Below are 20,992 nucleotides of genomic sequence, written 5' to 3' on the forward strand. Positions count from 1 at the left end.
GGTGGAGGTCAACGTGACGGGTAGGCGCAGACTCTCCTGCCGAGAGCGCCGTGTGCGGGGGTTGGGGGAGGAGTTCTGTCTGCACAGAGGCAGTCGGAGCTGGAGGAGTGTAAGAAGTAGAAAAAGAGCAGAATCAGCATGATGGTATTAGCACTATTTTACAAAACACTGTCTTATTTTAATATTGGTTACCTATGGCAGGTTAATGCCCAGCTGAAGGGGGGAGGGGGGGGGGGTTAATATAGAAATCACTCATGCTGAGCATCCCATAGCCTAGTACACTCTCTATCAAATGCGCACACATGCATGCTTACACACAGCATACACAGCCTCCCCCATGCTGATGCTGTGCACGTGTGCAGGTGAATGGCATGGATACAGGGACGTTCACCCGCTGGTCCTGGCTCACCGAGTACACAGCCACAGCTATTTCTGCCATTTTAGAACATGTGCACATTCACACATTCGCATGTACACACAAACACACACACACACACACTTCCATACACATGCACACTAAGGTGCGCACTAACATCTGCTTGCATGGTCTCATGGGGATACACATACATACACATGCACGTGCGCACACACATACGCACACGTCCACACCACACCCACACACACAAGTAGCCACGGAAAGAGGCAGAATAAAGTGCCTTGTCATCTTAGCCCATAAATATCACGGGCGGCTCAGCGGGGGATTTTAGTGCGGATCACAGAGTTCCCACTCCTCTCCCCAGCCTCTCGGCGTGTGCAGGAGAACAGCTCCCTTCATCCCGATGTTCCGGGGAGGGTGGGTGGGTGGGTAGGCGTCGGACACCCCGCGGCTTCAAAAGTGCAGGCAGCCGCGCCGCTCCGGCGTCCCCGCCAACCCCGCAAGCCGAGCGTGGCCCCCGGGCGCGGCCGAGGCGGCGGGACGCTGCCCTGCGCGGGGATGCTCCCCGTTCCCTCAGGCGAACGAAAGCAGCACGACGTTCCGTGCCGTCGCGATCTCTGCAGATCTGCTCCATGGGTCTCGGTTTCATGGAATGCATGGAATCTCTCTCTCTCTATCTCTCAGTCTCTCCTGCTGTCTCCCTCTTGCTCGCTCGCCCTCTTCTTTGTTTTGGATCCTCTCCTAAACGCAGTTCTTTGCATGCCCGTCTGGTCGCATCGTTGAAGGCTCACCCCCTTGCTCACCACATCAAAGTTACGGTTGCGCTTTTTTAAAAAAACAAAAAAAACCAAAACAACTTCTGCTAGGTATGTGCGTGCATGCACACGCGCGTTTGCGAGGGTGCACGTTTGTGTGTGTGCACGTGCATGCGTGTGTGCCACTGCGCGCGCGTTTGTGTGGGTGTGTACAGGCTTCTCCCTTTCTGCTGATTCTAAGCGAAAACTTGCCATGGGAACAGAGTGATATTATCTGGTCCGTTGTCAGGTTTCGATGACTGCAGACATTAGTCGAGTGTTAACAGAGCTCTGAAATGCTGCTGTTGAAAAGATGCTGAGTGATGAAGTCTCCTGTGAACACTGGAAGTGTAGTGTGTGTGTGTGTGTGTGTGTGTGTGTGTGACAGAGAAAGAGTGGAGCTGTCTGTTTTGGCCGGGGAGGCTGTCGAGAGTATGTTTTTTTCATTCACTGCTTACCTAGTGTCGAGGGGGGTGTTTGCATCTCAGTTATAGTTATCTTGATAAGAAGCACTGAAAAGTATACTCGTTAACTGAAATAAAAATAAATGTAAATAGTTTTTAAAATATGAAGCTAAATCATATAATATGCTCACTACAACACGATTGGAAAATAAATCATTTTAGCCAGGGCACTTTATGATGGCAGTATAGAAGTGGCTTCCTACCATGCAAACATGCCCAGGAGATGGATGTGCTTATCAGGTAGAACAGTGGCTACAAGCGATTACCTGCTTAAATTAAACGCAGTTGGACTCGATAAAAAGATCTGTGCTAGACAGCTTAGAATTCACACACAGCAGCTCTTTTACAGCGTAGTTGTTTTTCTGTTGCCATGGTATTCACATTAAACGCCATCACTGCCAGCCATGCTGGACGACACTCAGGGCGCGTAACGGCGGCATGCGTACTGCGGCCGAGTGTAGTTGGATTTGGTGCTAATTTAGCCATGCTAAAACCTTGCTGGAAGGCAACTCTAAAGAAGAATAGAAACTCAAAAATATTTCAAAACTTTAACGACACTGGTGTGTCTGACAGATCGAAGTAACGCGCATCCTGCTGTGACAGACTGGCTCAGGCTACACACACACACACACCCCAACCAACCACCCATTGTTGAGATACCTATGGCCTTGTTGACATTACTGACATGTATTTACATGTTAAACATGTGAACGCATCTTTTCTGTATTCAAAGCCATGGATTCTTTCCTTAAGGCTGATGACAGATAAAACTATGGAACACTGAAAAAATGATATAACTGATCCATCTGAGCACACACACACACACACACACACACACACACACACACACACACACTTGAATCTTTCTTTCCAGCTGAACTTAACTGTTTTTAACACAGCCTGACAGAGCCGTTCTGTAAGGCCCTGATCACATCTGGCATTAACATGCATTTCGACTAATCACATGTGATCAGATTTCTTGCATAATTTCCACTGAAGTGTCGAGCGCATTTACCACATTACTCTCGCACTATGCTCTTCAGACAGAAATGTCCTCAGCCCAACTGGAAGCGAGTCTTTTAACCGTCTTTTAGCCCGTTGCTCATACACTAGCTCGCCTAACTAGGTGACATGGCTGCTACTTCACTGCTGTCGGTCGCTTCAGGACGCATTAGACAAGGAAACGCTTTGATGTTAGCGGTCAACCAATACGGCTTTTACAGGGCCGATACCGGTTATTAGTAATTAAGGACATCCATAGCGGATGTTTGTGTGCCGATATTCATTTACCATAAATTTGATTTTTGTACTGTGAAAATTTACAACATGTAACTCTTACGCACATTTCACATTAAATTGTGTGAATTAAACTATGAAATTATATTAGGACATTATTAAATGTGCTTTGAATGTTAGTATAAAAGACTAACTTAAATTGCTTCTTAAAAGAACAAAAAATAGCATCAAAATCCACAATGCTGTATATGGATAAATTTGCATACATTTGAAAAAAATGTTCTAAATTCCAGTCTCCAGTAACTCTTCTGCAAAAAATAGATTGTGTTTTTGCTGCTCGCCACTTGGCAGCTGTTTTTACCCAGAAACAATCCAAATTTAGTATTCTTACTATATCATGCAATCTAGGCCTACAATCTAACAGCTGGAACAGCTAGCCTAGGCCATATTTCAGCATCATTAATATAAATTAATATAAATCTTGAGAAAGGCGTGGAATACAGTCAACTTTCTCTGTGTCTCGTTTTACTTGCACTTTTCAAAGTGAAAACTACCGCAAAATTCCTAAGAACAGAAGCGGTTTCAGATTCATTCATGCTGTAAAAACCTCCCAGTTACCGAGCTGTTGAGAGATATTATTGTTTCCACGAAGTAGACTTCTCATCCGCATTGACATTGTAACTGAAGGAATATTTCTTATTGTTTCCCTGTACACAAAACCTACCAGGGTGAATCACGTTCTGTGTGAATTAGCAAGCATTGTAGAGTAGCGCGCCGCCTCTGGTGCAAAACGGGCTTTGGGCCCACATATTCCTAACACGTTCAGACTATCACAGAAGCAGTACGCGCCCATGCACTGTGTTTGCACCCTCTCGCCCAGCAAATGTGATGTTTCAAGCAGGGTTCATGTTGCGTACAAGTTTGTTTGGCTAGTGTGTGTTTGTACTAGAGTGTAGTGCACATCAGAACTGTGCAGAAAGTGTACTGATGACGGTTATTATCTTAAAGTGTGCGCGCGAGAGTGAGCGAGCGGAATTGCATGACCACGTGCACTGTGTTTTTTTGCCGACTGAGCTGTCCAGCTTCATTTCAGTGGTTATCACAGAGAACAGCCACACCTGACGGGGTGCGGTCCACACTTGACAGGCGGTCCACATTTCTACCAATCCAACAGCACTGTGGGTGGGTCGGACAGAGAAACAGACTACAGAAGTGTTGTGTGTTGTACTTGAGGTGTCATTTACATCTTGCATAATCCAAGACATCCAGGACAGACTACAGAAGTGTGTTTTTTTATCATCATGCATTAATCATTCATAGATAGATAGATAGATAGATAGATAGATAGATAGATAGATAGATAGATAGATAGATAGATAGATAGATGTTTTTCATTGTAACACATTGATTCCGATAATCATGAGAATGCCGAATATCGGATCCAGTTATCGGAGGGGACTGATAATCGCTCGTCCCTACAGACACTACAGGTCTAATACGGGCTGATGCGTACCCAGCCACCTCCGAAAGTGCATAGAGTGATCGGATTACGTTGCATTTCCGAGACGCATTGTACCCCATTCCCACTTGTACTTAGTGCTGTCCATTTATGACCTGATCACCCAGGGCACATGTTAATGCCAGGTGTGAACGGGGCCTGTGTCTCCAATCCATCCTGAGTTCTCACTGTTATTAGATCTGTGACTGAATGGGAAAACTGTATTAGCGGCGGTTCGTCAGCGTTTGTCCCAGGGTCTGGAGACTCCAGCCCTGCGGAAGGCCTGGCGTGGCTGAATGAGATGGTAATGAGTCTGCCATCTGCCGCTGTGCTCGGCTAAGTTGGTGCCACGCCTTGGCTGAGGGCATATGGCTCATTCAAGGCTAATTCTCCATGGCGGGAGCCTTCCTAGCTCTGGCAACAAGCATAATCTCACAGCCTTGCAGACGGGAGCGTAGCTACTCTGTTTAGCTTAACAGCAACACACACACACACACACAAAACCACGCACTTGCGCGCGCGCACACACACCCACACACACATGCACACACGCACACACACCCACACACCAGAGACATGCTGCCCGAGGACCAGAGCTTGGGCATGACCCGTTCGCATACAGTGACATACTAAGTTCAGGAGGCCCCAGTCGGGTCCGCGTGTGCCCGTCACCGTGCTGGCTGACGGTGGCACATGCAGCCCCGCCCCCCACCACGCCGTGGAGCTCTGGCCACACTCCTTGGAGCCCCGCCCGGTTGTTTGTAAACTGTCAGACTTCTCCGTGCTCAACCCGCACCCCTCCCTCCCCCCACCTGAGAGAAAAGAGGCATTGTGTGCGGGAGACTTGCGCTGGCGTGCTGGGCTGTGACTGCCCTCCCCGTGTGGGAGCAATGATAACATTGTGGTGCTGCAGTTCAGCGGTTCTCTGTGAGAAACGGAGAAACTTGACTCCCCCGACAGCTGCTGAAATGGCTCCTTCTCACCCTCCCTCCTCACATCTCTTTGTTTTCTTCTCTTTCCCTCCTCCTCTTTTTACTTTGTCTCTTTCTGTTCTTCTCTCTCTCTCTCTCTCTCTCACACACACACACTCTCTCTCTCTCTCTCTCTCTCTCTCACACACACACACTCTCTCTCTCCCTCTCTCTCTCTCTCTCTCTCATACACACACACACTCTCTCTCTCCCTCTCTCTCTCTCTCTCTCTCTCTCTCCCTCTCTCTCTCTCTCTCCCTCTCCTCTGTCACTGTGCATCTCCCTCCTGTTTCTCCCCCTGGCTGTGCTGTAGAGCAGCGTTCACAGGCCCTGGCTGGCTCAGGTAGAGGTGTGCGTTTTCACGTTATTACCTTCAAACAGCATCTTCGTTCCTCCCAACAGCCTTGGACAGGCCTGGCTGAGAGCTGTCACATGTCTGCTCCTCTGCCAGCTGCTTTAGACTATAAGGGTGGGTCGCATATTAATAATAATAACAAAAGACTGATGGAGTGCTCACTTTGCTTCTCATGCGAGGGTGACGGGGGTGCATCCTAAGTGATCTCCCTGTCACCCCTCAACACACACACACACGCACGCACGCACGCACGCACATACACTGACATATGCAGTGCACACACACCCTCACACCGACACTCACTCACACACACGCACCCACACCCTGACAGATGCAGACACACAAACACAAGCACACACCCTGACACACATACACTTACTCGTACACACATGCACACACACCCACACACTCACTCCCTCATACCCACCCAAAGAACGGCTGTAGCAACCTTCCCCTCCCCTGACATGCGCTACTTAACATCTTTAGTTCCCAGCACTCTGTCAAACACAGCAGACAGAATGCAAATCTCCAGTGCGAGATCGATAGGAAAATGCACTGATTTGTCAGACGCCTTCCAGGATCGGGCCTCGTGATCGGGATGCGGCAGGTCCGAGCTAATGAGCACTTCAGCCCACCTGAGCGGCGCTTCGTTAAAAACTCCGCACACACCCCCTCCACACAGAGTCCTCCCTCATTCCTCTCATTATTCTCGATTAGCTGCAGGGCCTTGTCTCACTGCCTGATGCACTATCATAGTGTTCATATCTCCCTATCCACGTGTCACCTTCTTACATGAGGGGATGTTCCTGAACTGACAGGGTAAGGAGCAGCAGTGTGTGTGTGTGTGTATGTGTGTGCCTGGTGGTGTATCAAATTTGCTGCTGGCTTATATTTTCGTATTTTATAGTGGGTTTGGTTGTGTTTTTACAGCTATTCCCAACCTACAGGCTGCTGCTAAGATCTGAGTCTGTTAGCTAGGATTATGAGAAGCCTGACTGAGAGGAGGAGGGGAGAGGAGAGAAGAGGAGAGAGAGGAGGGGAGAGGAGAGAGAAGAGGAGGGGAGAGGAGAGGAGAGAGCTACATATTCAGTCTCTTGCCTGTATTCTCTGTGTGTCTTTTTAAAATTGCCCCTTCTGTGAAATGTGTCCCCCGGGATGCGTTTTTGACGACAGTCCAATCAAACAGTTTAATCAGCTAATTACTACAGGACTGGGAAGGCTGCCTTTCCAACGCAGCTCCAGCGCTCAGACACGCGGCGTCTCCTGACTTTCCCTTCATTCCGTGGGCAAATCAGGAATGGCTCCGAAGCGCATTCCCTAACCAGGAATGATGTCCTCATTTTCTTAGAGTTCCATGGCGGTTTAACAACAGCCTATATGTGGTTAACCCTTGAAGCTGAGCCCTTCATCAACAGGACCTGGAGGAAGTCTTAATTACAAGAAATGAAGAGCAAGATCTATGGGTGGGAATCTTTCGCCTTTCGACACACAGCGCACTCTGTATTGGTGTGGCTGAGACATCAGATCTGTAAACTCATCTTGTTCTGAGTAAGCAACAAATTAAGTAGGCTTTTCTCAGATCCTCCTGCAATTATGCGTTGTTCCCCTGAGAAAGAACCAGCGTGTTCGCTGTCTCAGGCTCACAGCTCAGCCGAAAATTGTAACCATATCCCTTCCCTTTCCGGTGTCACGTTAGAAGCGCAGAATAGGGCTGTGGCCCCTAACTACAGTCACGTGAATATTACTACATATTCCAAGACAGGCAATTTTCTTCATCCTCTCACTCCGCACAGATGACTCGTGCGAGCGCTCGGGTCCCGAACCGCAGGAAAGACATCTGTGCGAGCGTAGCTCCGCATCCCTCGCATGCGTACGCGCGCGCGCTTTCGTCCCCTGCGGAGGTCGACGTCTCACGGCCTGCGGGGTGGGGGCGAGACAGTGGGCAGGCGAGTGGAACAGACACCTTTGCAGCCAAGCCTACCACTGTTAGCAGCGGGAGCCACCAACACAACGCACTGGGGAGGATGCGCCTTCGCAAGTGGAAAAGGAGGTGTGTGTGTGTGTGTGTGTGTGTGTGTGTGTGTGTGAGTGTGTGAGAAGTCACCCATTAAGACCGGGGTTCACACGTAACTTAGTGTGGCAGGAGTGACTTTGGTCCCCTCAATTTAGCAAGCGAGAAAGAGAGAGAGAGAGAGATCGAGAGAGAGAGAGAGAGATCGAGAGAGAGAGAGAGAGAGAGAGAGAGAGAGAGAGAGAGAGAGAGAGAGAGAGAGAGAGAGAGAGAGAGAGAAGCTAAGCCGGCTGCCTTCGTAAAGGGTGGCTGGCGTGGTAGACATCTGTTCACGCTCTCCTGAACAAGCAATTGCTTGCGCCACTGTGAGAAAATGAAGTTGAGAGAGAGAGAGAGAGAGAGAGAGAGAGAGAAGGAAAAGGAGAGAGAGTGAAAAAGAGAGGGAGACAGAGGGAGGAAAAAAAACTGTCAACCACAAGGTGAAAATGAGATGAATAAAACATAGCATCACAGATGAAAATATAAATAAATAAAAGAATTCATGTGACAGGAAGAAATGGCTGAGTGAATCTGATATTTGGATTCATTTGAGGGAATAGAATAAAATGGAAGCCTAAAAATAACCTGTAAGGCACAGCAAGAGGGAGAGAAAGAGAAGAGAGAGAGAGAGAGAAAGAGAGAGAGAGAGAGAGAGAGAGAGAGAGAGAAAGAGGGAGAGAGAAAGAGGGAGAGAGGGGCGCTGTTTACTGACATTCCTATAAGCCTCCAAACCCTCTCTGCTGTCACATGTCCTACTCTGAAAAATCACGAGAGACAGAGTGAGTGAGAAGGAGATGGAAAGAGACAGAAAGACTCAGACAGGCGGAGAGAGAGAGAGAGAGAGTGAGAGAGAGAGAGAGAGAGAGAGAGAGAGAGAGAGAGAGAGAGAGAGAGAGAGCAAAACACTGACAGGAGTGTGCAGCATGGAAAAGGGGGCGGTAGAGTGGGTGATATCCAGGAAAAGGGAGGTCCCTCCAACAGGAAGAGCTTTTCATATGCATTAAAAAACGTCTTTATCTTCCATATTCATCCTTAGCATTGGGTCGTTGTTTCAGGCGTGTTAACGGAGCCCCGGAGGCAGCGGAGGGCAGCGCGTGGGAGGAGTGCAGCCACGTGCACGTGTCTCTCCTGCTCGTCGCGATAGCTGCAAACGTGCAAACGCAACTGACATCTGGGGAGCAGAGCACCAACGGTTGCGTTCGCATTAGCGTCAACTTTAGTCCGCTTCACCCATCAACAAATATTAGTCCGCTCACACTGCCGAAGCAGCAGCTACCAGTGGTTAAATTACAGAGACTATGGAGCTATCCAAGACACTATATAAGGAAAAATAAACGCTTTTGAGAGGCGAGGTGTGGTGATGAATATACTGTGGTGGATTGATGAATACCAGAAGTACACACACATAAAAATAGAACAGCACCTCTTTGTTTCTCATCTCTTTATCTCTCCCTCCCTCACCCTGTGTCGTTCTGGTTCACCGTGAGATCGCTGCAGCTGTGATGTGACATGTTTTAGCCTCTCCTGTGACACCCCTTCTGTTGAGCTGGTACGCAGTGAACACCAGCCCCGCTGCCCCACCCTCAGAGCCTGGACGTAGATAGGAAACAAGCAGTCTTGTGATCCTCTCAACAGGAAGTAGCTCCAGGTTGTGGAACCGCCACTAAACTTCGGCTTCATTATACAAATGAGACATTAGCATCTCTCTGTACCCCCCCCCCCCTTCCTCTCTCTCTCTCTCTCTCTCTCTCTCTCTCTCTCTCTCTCTCTGCCCCTCTCTTTCTGTGGGCTCAGTCTGGTGCCTCTGGAGAGACAGATAAAGAGCACGCTGGCATGCCAATCTGCCCTTCTCTGCAGCTCTCTGCTTCCGCCTGCTGGTCGCCGCCCCCTACCCTCTGGGGCGTTAAAAGGGGAAGACTAGCGGGGAACCTGGACGGGGACAGGGGAACGTTTTCCCCGGCTGTGATCAGATCACTCCCTGCCACTTCTTGGCCCGGGAGTGTAAGTGGGTCAGATGGCAGCCCAGGGTCAGCGCCGCAGACCCCAGGTTCCCTCGGCGCACACACGGACTCGAAAATAAAGCAGCAGAGAAAAGCAACGCGGCCCAAAATGAGATGAGTTTGGACTGTTCCTCTCCTCTTTTCTGTTCCTCTCATTCCTCCTCACCTTGCTGTTCTTTTCCTCTCCTCTCTTCTCACCATCTCTCACCTCACGGTCAAATGCCTCGGCCCTGTCCTGCACCCAGGACCCTGTATTTGGCTAACCTAATTATCAGTCGTTTCACTCAGACTCTCGCGCCTTGCGCGAGTGTCATTACGGCTCACAGAAGCTCCAGTTATCGGGAGGGGGGAAAAAGGGCGATTGGTACAGGTGCCAAGGCGAATGTCAGAAAATCCGCTCCGTCCACGTCCTGCCGTCCCCAGAAAGCTGACGCCAACACGCGTTCCGGTCACGGCCCGGTACGTCCCCCGTGTGTGTGATGGCACAATTGCCCCCCCACTGGCTGCCCCTTATCTCCGCCACAGCAGGCATCACTGGCGTTCACGCCGATTTCCATCCACATCTCAGGTCTGAAGGATAAAGCTGTGGCAGTGACATTTCACTCCTCTTTACCCAAAGCTTAAAGCCATATGACGAGTGGGGAGCAGGTGAGGACCTGGCAAAGCCCAGTCGGAAGAAGAAAGCAGGGACAGATTCTGCCTGCTGTACTTCAGTCACTTATTAGTTGTGGCAGTCTCTCTCTCCCTCTCTCTCTCTCTCTCTCTCTCTCTCTCTCTCTCTCTCTCTCTCTCTCTCTCTCTCTCTCTTCTCAGATGGTAAATGGTCTCTCAGATGGTAGATGGTCTCTCTCTCTCTCTCAGATGGTAGGTTGTCTCTCTCTCTCTCTCTCTTTTCAGATGGTAGATGGTCTCTCTCTCTCAGATGGTAGATGGTCTTTCTCTCTTCTCAGATGGTAGATGGTCTCTCTCTCTCTGAGATGGTAGATGGTTTCTCTCTCTCTCTCTTCTCAGATGGTAAATGGTCTCTCTCTCTCAGATGGTAGATGATCTCTCTCTCTCTCTCTCTCTCTCTCAGATGGTAGATGGTCTCTCTCTCTCTCTCAGATGGTAGATGGTCTCTCTCTCTCTCTCTCTCTCTCTCTCTCTCTCTCTCTCTCTCTCTCTCTCTCTCTCTCTCTCAATTCAAGGTAGTTTTATTCGCACGACTGTATCAGGTACAATTTTCCTAAAGCAAACAGCTTGGAGTTGAACATGGCAATAATGGTTCTTATAGACATAAGTAAGTATAATAATAATAAAATTTAAAAAAAAATGTGACAATTATAATAAACTAGATAAACCTAAATGAGTAATAATAACAGGAAATTATTAACAGGATCAATCTAATTATTAAATACAGTGAGGTGTGGTGGGTGTACTAGTGCAGAGTGCTTTACTGTCTCTCACGCAATTTGGGAGTACACTCTTTTCTCTCTCTCTCTCTCTCTCTCTCTCTCTCTTGCTCTCTATTTTTCCTCTTCTTCTTCTCTCCCCCCTCCCTATCCCTCTCTCTCAAATCACAGCATATACATATAGCCATTTCCTTTGGTTTTTGCTTAAGTGTTCTTGTGATGTTGCCTACTTCCTGTAGTCCCCCCCCAGAAGGACAGGTGTGATATATCTCTGCGTCTTTGTCTTCTCTGGAGGAGCTTTTTGTCGCTGTTCATTTCTTTTCATTTTTTTCGCTGGTTTGCGACCACCCTCTCTGAGCTGTTTCTTTTAGAGACGTTGCTGTGCGAGGCTGGTGGATGCGAGGAATTTCTCAGGCTCTGCACACACCTCTGTCCTGCCTGTGCGGGCGTGTCGGTCTCTGTGCCCTGGAGCACATGATTCACCTGCCACACACACACACGCACACACACACACACACAAACGCACACACACACACGCACACACACACACGCACACACACACGCGCACACACACACACACACACACACGCACACACACACACGCGTGCACACACATGCACACACATACACACACACACACACACACACATGCACACACATACACACACACACACACACACACGCGCACACACACACACACATGCACACACATACACACACACACACACACACACGCGCACACACACACACACATACACACACACACAAACGCACACACACACACGCACACACACACACGCACACACACACGCGCACACACACACACACACACACGCACACACACACACGCGTGCACACACATGCACACACATGCACACACATACACACACACACACATGCACACACATACATGGCCCTATCAATCATGAGGCAAGTGAGAACAACACACAGAGACTTCATGTGTGTTTTCACTTATCTCATACCACTCCTGCAGCGTTAGTGTCAGATAAATCCAGAGATGACATCTGCTATGTCACATGACACAGGGTAGCACACGGAGAGGTCATAAAGTTTTACTTGGCCTTATAAAGGTGCTGATGCTGGCGTGACAGCTGACTAATGCAGCCCAGCTTTCTATCTGCGATGGGTGACCTAATGGGCAGAGTCCGAGATCCAGGAGGCCGTGGGAGTGGTCACTGCACGAGAGGCCGTAACTCTCTCCTTCATCTCCACTCTCCTGGTTCAGCGGATAAAGCTGGCAAAAGCTTTAATGTCATGACACGTTCATACACACACACACACACACACACACACACACACACACACTCCGTCAGTCTGATGATCTTGTCTTACCGCCAGGCCCTCTCAAGCAGAGCAGCGCTGCCATTATTCGTAAAATCTCGCACTGCCGAGACGCGGGCTACGGCGCGACTGCCGCCCAGGTCCCCCCGTTCTGACGCTGAAGCCGCCCCCTAAGTTCGCTTTGAGTGCTCAAAAGAAAGTGGGATCAAAAAGTGAAGGAGGAGCAAAAAGAAAGTGTCTTGGCAGGCGGGCGTGCAGGCTGAGATTCATCCTACGGCCGTATTATGAATCCATCACACAGCTGGATTGAATTATAGCGCGTGCTGCCAGCTATTAATCTGACTTTGGCCGGCCGTGCCGTGGCAGCTCAAGGTAACCTCTCTATCTGCATATTCCCAGAGGTGCCACAATGGGCGTCGCCTTTTGTTTTCTGCGTCAAATGGCGCGGCGCTCTGGGCCTTGCTTTATCTGCTCGCTGGCAGGTGTTGCCGCTAGCGACAGGTCCATGAACACGACCCCCCCCCCCCCCCTTCTCGGTGCATGTGCTCCAAGCTGCTGCCAGACCTGTAAACGCAAGGCTCCATTAGAAGCACCCTGTCCGAAGCTTTATTTACCGCTAAAAGCGATTAAGCTACGATGTGCGGCCGCAAACCCACCCGCCACACGTATGCTGACGCACGGCTGCAAAGCTTTATTGTTGTTGTTGTTGTTGTTGTTGTTGTTGTTGTTTGAGATTCCCTCCGTGCCCGGCGGCGTTACTTCTCCACCACGTTATTTGTGGACACCCGAGGCCATACAGGAGTCGCACAGATGTGGTTGACATCAGTGTGCGAAATATGCCACCACAGCTGAGGAACACCTATGGAACAACCCACCTGGGTGGAGGCGGTCCACACCGAGAGGCTGGAAACAAAGGCATGAGGGGTGCTATGAAAGGAAGTGTCTCGCTGCCAAAAGTGTCTCACTGTCCACTGTTAAAGAGGTGGGAGCTGAAAGCCCTGCTAATAAGGCTTGTTTCTTTACCCATCTTCCCTCCGTGCGGGGAGGTTTCGCTACACCTGAAATGATTTATTCACATTCACAAGACGTGTTGTCTGACTCCTTGGCCACGGGCAGTGTAATACCTGACACAGACAATTGATATTGATTATTCCAGGTGGTGAGGCTTGGACTACCCTGCTGCATTTCCTGGGTGTCGTAAGAGAAGGGGCCTTTGTATTTTCTAGGTGTCATAAGGCATCGGGCTCTCACGGGGTCTCAGAAGGCCTTATTAGCTGTTGCGTCTCCCTTCTTCTCTGGCGTGTGAGGTAAACATCACCCGCCCGGCCATATTCCCCACGGCACACATGTACGTGCTCATACCTGGTCTTTTTTTCCTTAATCTCCAAACAGGAACACTTGGCCCTCCCTTTATAGAGCTGCTGTTGTTCACTTCACATAGGCCTCAGTTGACTTGGATATGTGTGTGTGTGTGTGTGTGAGAGTGAGAACAGGTCTTTGTTTACTCTCCACAAACAGCCACGTATACAGCATGTACACACACAGATGTCTTGGTGCTAGAGAAGAAACAGAGAGAGAGGAGAAGGAGAGAGCGAGAGATGAAGAGAAGAATTGAGAGTTATGGAGAGGAATGCTGGAGTTACTCATGGAGGGGTGCAGTGAAGAGAAGACAGGATTAGAGAAGGAAGGCTCATCTTTTTTACTCATCCAGACTCTCTCTCTCTCTCTCTCTCTCTCTCTCTCTCTCTCTCTCTCTCTCTCGTCAGAGGTGACCCCACTCTGTTCTCTCAGTCATGAAGGTAATGAAGCCCCTCAGTCTCTCTAATCCCATCAGAGGCCAGATTAAAACCTGAGAGGTGATATGTGAGAGACTAGCCAGCATGTACGCATACACACACACACACACACACACACACACACACACACACACACACACACACACACACTTGCCCAGAACAGAAAGAAGAAGGGCAGAGATAGAGATGATCAGAAGTCACGTCCGTGCAGTTGAATGGTTCTAACCATTAAGTGAGTATTTCAGTAATTAAGATTGAGATGGCAACTTTCAGAGACCTGTTGTCTAACCAAGAAGATGCAGGCAAAAATCTTCATTTAGCACCGGCTCCGTCGTTCCCTGTGTTTATCATTTCACTAATTAGAAAGCCACTGGATAATTGGTTGTATTGGCTTAATAGAGTTAAGAATAAAATCCAGTCATTTAAAAGCCCATTATTAGCCAATTTACAATGGTTATCTTTTTTGTCTCTATCTTGCCTTCTTGTCATAACAGCTAATTAAAAAATAAGTGGTGCTCTCATTTGCCAGTGGCAAGATCTGTGTGTGAGTGTGTGTGTGTTTGGTTGGTGGGAGGGTTGTGCACATATGAGTGCGTGCTTGTGTGTTTTTATGCATTGACTTTTCCCTGTTAGCATTTTTAGATTACAAGCCATGATGGATTGAATCCCCTGAGTGTTTTACCTTTTATGACTGCAATCCTTCACAAGTTGTCCGAGTGTCAGTAAGAAATATCTGAGCAGCCCAGTGCATGTGTGTGTGTGTGTGTGTGTGTGTGTGTGTGTGCTTGGGGCGGGGGGATCCAGAGCAGCAACTCATTAAACCTCCAGTTACGGCCTGAATATGTCATGTCAGACAGTTTGGGTGTGACACCCGGGCACCGAAACGCCCTATTAACATGTGCAAATGGCCTGGACTCTAATCAGTGTGAATCTGTGACATGGCAGAGGGCGTTTGCTGTGGGCGGCCCAGGGGGATCTCGGGGCGGGGCGAGGCCCGTGAGAGTGGACCTTGTCGAGCCTGGCTCCTCGAAGGCCCACTCGCACAGTGCTGAATCTCTAATGATCACATCCCTGCTGTTAGGAGAGCCTCGCTCATTCCTTCCACTGTGGTCTTTGAGAGAATAGGATGAGTGCGTCTGAAGGTTCATGGGCTGGTCTGCTAAGGCCCTGAGCTGTGGAGAGAGAGACCGCATTGAGCTCCCCGCTCTGGCCATGGAATTTGCATGCTCGAGAAACATCTCATTTTATATTAAAGAACACCTTCGGGATCTGCAGCGGTTTGCATTGCATGTGCTCCGTGTGTGTGCGTGCGCATGCATGTCTTCATCTACCTACAGCTTGCATGAGTCATGCACTTTGAATTATAAATGCAAAATGTTCCAGGCGCTATGAATATAAAGGAATTCGCAGCATGGTGCCATTGTTGCCTTGTTAGAAGTGTGTGGCCTTGTATGTTGATCCTTTTTTTTTTTTTTTTATTTCTGTAGCAGCATAATCCAAATCACTGGTGCATGTCCAAACATTCATCCTGTGTCAGGGTGTCAGAGATGCCGAGAAGCTCGGCTGGGTTTCCAGTGCAGCTGTGAAGCATCAGTATTTGTGCCTGTCTGGTTTTCATGGCTTCACATGGCTTAGGAGGTTAAAATTAACCCTTAATTTTTAGCTGAATAATGAAGAATAGTCTAACAAATAGTTAAAGGTGTAATTGTCCTACTGTTAACTGTATGTGTTAGTGATTGCTCTGTTACTGGGCATCTTTATTTCAGATGTGACTGAATTCTTTGAGCAAGCTTTGATTGGTTGGTTTGACCGCTGTGCATAGAAGCGCTGGTGACTGTTGCGCGTGATGGGGGTGGGGTTGTTACCTGGGAGTGGGGTCTGTTCAAAAGCCGATCGCTCTCCTTTCTCTCTGACTTCATTTCTTTGACTTCTGGAAAGCACATGCATCTGTAAACATTCCGAGCTTGTTTTGTTATATATAGGGCGTTTCATAGGTTGGTGGCATGGGTGGTGTTTGGGATCATGTGCGTGGGGCTTATGTGGTGGGGGCAGGGCTTGGGGGCTGAGGGCGTGGCACCTTTCCCTTTATTTTCCCCCCTTTTGCTTCTCCTTCCGCATGACCCTTTTCTCATCAGAGAGAATTCCTGCACTTAAGCACTTCCTTCCCACCAAGCACTGACACACTCTCCCCTTCCATCTGTCTTTTCCTACCCAGAATTCCCTATCCACCCGTCTACTGGCCCTAAGATGTCACAGGAGCAGCAAAGTTCTGGTGCCGCCATTTGGGGTGCCGTTGGAGGCGTGGCCCTGCTAGTGGGCGGGGCCGTGCTGCTCTTCTTCTTCCTGCGGCGTCGCCAGCGCACCTTCAAGGGCGACTACAGCACCAAGAAGCACGTTTTCGGCAACGGCTACAGCAAGGCCGGAGGCCTGCCCGCCCATCCGCCCATGCCCAAGAACCTGCAGTACCCGGACGACTCCGACGACGAGAAGAAGCCCACCCAGATCGGTGCGCCCGGCGGCTTCGACGGCGTGGAGCGGGATTTCGACGGCAACTCCGAGGACCTAAAGAGGCCCTATTTTACGGTGGACGAAGGCGAGAGTCGTGACTACGACGAACGGACCCTCGCTTTCCAGTACGATCCCGAGTCTGAGATCAACGACGACATGGTCTCCCAGACCGATGGCTCTGTCATTTCAAAGAAAGAGTGGTACGTGTAGTGGCATGCACAGCAAAAAATGAGAAAAGCATCAACAACCTTCTGCTCCTTCCTGCATCCCACCACACACACCCCCCCACCTCCATCTCGAGAAGCCCTCCCTCCAGCCTGTCTGTTCCCGCCTTCATCCCATCACTACTCCTCTCACCCAGCAGGCTCCGCCCCCATCAGAACCCATCCAACTAAACGGTAGATAAACCGCTTACAGCATCGGCACACGGCGACACCGCCGAATGCCCACACATTACTAGATTAACCTACAACAAGCAAACAGTGGCGTGATCATTGACTGATGCTGATGGCCATTGACTATTAAAGCCACAAGGGTCAGTTGCTTGAAATATGTTTGGTGTTTTTGTTTTCATTTTTTTGTCTTATTTTGTTGGAAGTTATAATAAATGTATTAAATGTTTGAAAAGAGACTTTGTACCTGTTTTAGGAAGGGGTGTTTTTGTGAAAGTCCCACACTGGATGTATGATACTTTTTAAATTTTAATCACATTACCATTGTTTTTACTTCGATTTACTTTTATAACTGATCTTTTTTTTTTTTTTTTTTTCCTTTTGTAACATTTTGCCTTTTTAAGGGGTGTTGGTTAGTTGAAACTTCTGGGGTGAAATATTAGAATTCTCACATATAAATGGATAGTTATGAGACATGTGGTCAGTTGTTTCAGAGTGAATTTAGAGACACCGTTTTATTCTTAGAGGTTTGATTTCTGTGGTGCAGCCCCGCCTGCTTGTTCCCCCAGCCAATGGGAACAAGAGGCCACAGGTAAGGGCAAGGTCTAGCGGACTGTGGAATGGGTCTTCGCGGCTGAAACAGACAAATCGGCTGGAGGGTAGGGTGGGGTGGGGGGGGGTTATTAAATAAAAATAAGCACACAAGATCCTGGCTAATCTCCAAAGGCATGTCTGTGGTAATATTGATTTCCCGAGTCTGCGCTGTGGGCTGCTTGGTTCCACTCTGTCGCCGTATGTAGCGTGCGTGCAGACAAGGGCAGACATGCAGGGCCGGGCCACTGGGCTGGTTGGGAGACCTCCCGAGCGCTGCACCAGAGGCAAGGTAGCCCATCCAGGCCAGCCCTCTCTACAGTTCACCATCCTGCCACCCCGGGTCCTGGCTGTCTGGGTGGGCTCTCGCTTGCAGTCTTTCCGAAGCACTGCTTTACCGAGGTCCGGTTTTGCTAACGTTTACACGTGGTACAAACCTGTGTAATGGAGAGTAGAGTGTTCGTCTTAAAACCTTCAGGGGGGACGGTGATATTGACTCATTGTTTGTGAGGTAATAGATGCTCTAGAGAGGGGACATGTTTGACAATGTAAATATTAACAGTATAGCTAAATATGGTAATATTTTGTCACATGCACATATGAGATTGTAATCCCTCAGTAATCATGGCGACGTGTTCAGATTCTGGAATTCCTGGAGGCAGTGGAGTGGAGTGTGGCGACTAAATGCGTCCTCGTCCACAAAGAAACTGCATCAGCTAAAGATGGCCAGAGACTCCTGGCCCCGGTTCGGTCACGTGGTGTCCTGTTTTCTCTCTCTTTTCTTTTTTTCCCATTTTATTTTGAAATTAATATCGCAGCAGAGAAGGCTAAACAAGGTTAAGCCTCCTTCTGTTCACAAACACTGCCACCGCTGTTTGCTCCGAAACCAGGGGGCCGCACATTTGCAGCATTGTCCAAGCCACAGTGTCTGCTGACAGCTACCGTTGATCGCAGTGTTTACGCGACTGGGTGGAAGTGGCGCTGGTGGAAAAGGAAAAAAACAACAAAAAAACAAAACATCAAATAGGAAAGTCACCAAGTAATGGACAATGGACACGCCTGGCTGGCCAGAAATAATCAAATCTGCAAGCCTTATTTTAATGTATGTATTTAGTGTGTGTGTGTGTGTGTGTATGTATGTATGTATATGTATGCGTGTGCGTGTGTGTAGGAGCTGGTGTTGCTTTCTTTTGATTTTTCCTCTTTTGCATTAAGCCAGACCTGTGGTCTATGTGTTATTATTCTGTTTTATTGACTCTGCGGCAGAATGTTTTCCAGTCTCCAGTCTAGCATTTGGGCTGTGGGGTTTGTTACCATCTGGGTTTGCCTGAATTCTGAATTCTGATTTCCAGTAGGCCTAATCCCTTAGCACTTTTTTGGGAAGGTTTTTTTTTTGCAGACAAATCAAATTTCTGACAACAAACGCATTGCCCTTCAAACCCCCTCAAAACGCATTTGAATTTCTCACCGCTTGTCAATATAAATTGAGCTCCTCTGCCTGTCTCGGGCCTAATTCCCTGACAAGGACAGATTAGAACAGGGAGCGTTTGTAATCTCGCAGATAATACTGTGGCTCTTGTAAGATAATGGAGCCACAAATGAATGCCGCTTGTGTTTTCTGCTGAGAAAAAGTCAAACAGATCTGTGTTTGCGTTCGGTGCACACCTTTACTGTTTGGGTAAAAGTCTCCATATGAAACCTAGGTTAACCTGAGAAAAAGACCACGTGTGATGACTAACTGTTCATTTGTTGTTTCTTTTTAATGAACAATTTTAACTTGATAGGTGTGCAATGTTCTACAAATGGCAGTGCCTATGATGTACGTGAGATATATGGTATTTTCTTCTTTTTTTTTTTAAAGAAAAGTTTAAAAATTGTACAGAAATATTTGCTCTGAAATGTTTGTCTCCTGTCCATACTGTGTATCAGATTCATTTTTACAAGAGTTAAAGATTCTGGGTAAAACATGTCTATGTTCTGTTTGGTCCTTCCGACTGAAATAGCCAACGAAACATATAAAAACGCCAAAACACACACAGACATACCTTTCGAAACGCAGGCCAACGTGGAGGGCAGTCATCTGCTTTTATTTTACTTTGCAGTTAAGGTGTTGCAGTCCGGAGAGAATCGGTTGATCTCAAATGTCCCTCTTCGGTCCTCTCGTAAGAAGGGTGGAGACCTCCATATGCCCTTCAGTCCTTCAGTTTTTTTTTTTTTGTTTTTGTTTTTACAGACCAGACTGGAGACCTAGACACAGACCCAGTAGTGATTAGGGGACACCCATCTTACTCCCCTCAAGTTGCGGGGTTTCCGTTCGGACCCATTAATTAACAATCAAGTCGTTTCTCCTCCTTCGCCTGCACCGCGCTGACCCAGCTACGTACAGGGGTCCGTATTAATTACGCTCTTCTCTTTTCTGCGTTAAGCACAAGTTTCTCTGGCGCCCAGCGGACGTAATGGGCTTTAAATGTCATACGGGGGACACAGAATGAGTTTAATCAAGTGGCATTCATGTCCTGCATCTAGGGTTCGTTAGAGCAAGTGTTCTCTTTAAAAAGATCAGGCGTTTTCAGTGACCAGTGTGTACACAGTGGTGTATGCTATCTTTTTTCTTTGTTTTTGTCTTTTTCATATAAGTGAGATTTTAAAAGACAGTTATTATTATTATTATTATTATTATTATTATTATTGCAATTTTTTCCCAATCTGTAACAGAGCCGATCTTTCCATTCCAGACACTTACACCTTTCTAACTGCCCACTACAAAGTCACATTCCATTGTAAATATTGTATGTAACATTGCAACTCCAGCTCAGTTTCTGTAGACTCAATTGAAGTAGGGACGCATGTCGAGTTGTTGGACTGCAAAGCAATCAGAGAAGCAACCAAGAGTTCAACCTGGCTGGATATGTATAGCTTATCGCCATAATTCTACTTTATCCATGACTTAGATAAGTTTTGATATGTCGATGGGTTCTCAATAGGGCAAAAGCACCGAGATATAATGACTTTGTAAATAAATTCAACAAAAAAACAAAAGAACGATCTAGTCTTCATGCAGCTGTGTGAATGTATGTTTGCTGAGGCTGATTATGAAAAAAAACCTATTGTTCACATGTGTTGACCCAGTGAAGTACCCTGTATTTGCTTTAAAACATTAAATGATTTCAATGGTCAATGACGTTTTGTCCCAGTTCTCTGACTAAGTGACTAAGTGCTAATTTTATCCTGCTTCTTACATGACACACAGTCGTAGATCTATTTAGAG

The 20,992-nt window shown here is 48.0% G+C and overlaps 1 protein-coding gene across 1 annotated transcript in view; it reads left to right on the top strand.

Annotated features, from left to right (window-relative positions):
* The window catches only part of nectin1b (nectin cell adhesion molecule 1b), a 78,377-nt gene extending 60,592 nt beyond the window's left edge, over window positions 1–17,785 (top strand). The window contains exons 5-6 of the mRNA XM_027021072.2: window positions 1–20; window positions 16,449–17,785. The exon at window positions 1–20 is cut by the window's left edge and continues 132 nt beyond it. Coding sequence (XP_026876873.1) covers window positions 1–20; window positions 16,449–16,951 — 523 coding nt within the window. The 3' untranslated portion in view covers window positions 16,952–17,785. The remainder of the gene's footprint in view (window positions 21–16,448) is intronic.
* The last annotated feature ends 3,207 nt before the right edge of the window (window positions 17,786–20,992 follow it).

Source organism: Electrophorus electricus, chromosome 4 (assembly GCF_013358815.1).
Source record: "Electrophorus electricus isolate fEleEle1 chromosome 4, fEleEle1.pri, whole genome shotgun sequence".
NCBI lineage: Eukaryota > Metazoa > Chordata > Actinopteri > Gymnotiformes > Gymnotidae > Electrophorus > Electrophorus electricus.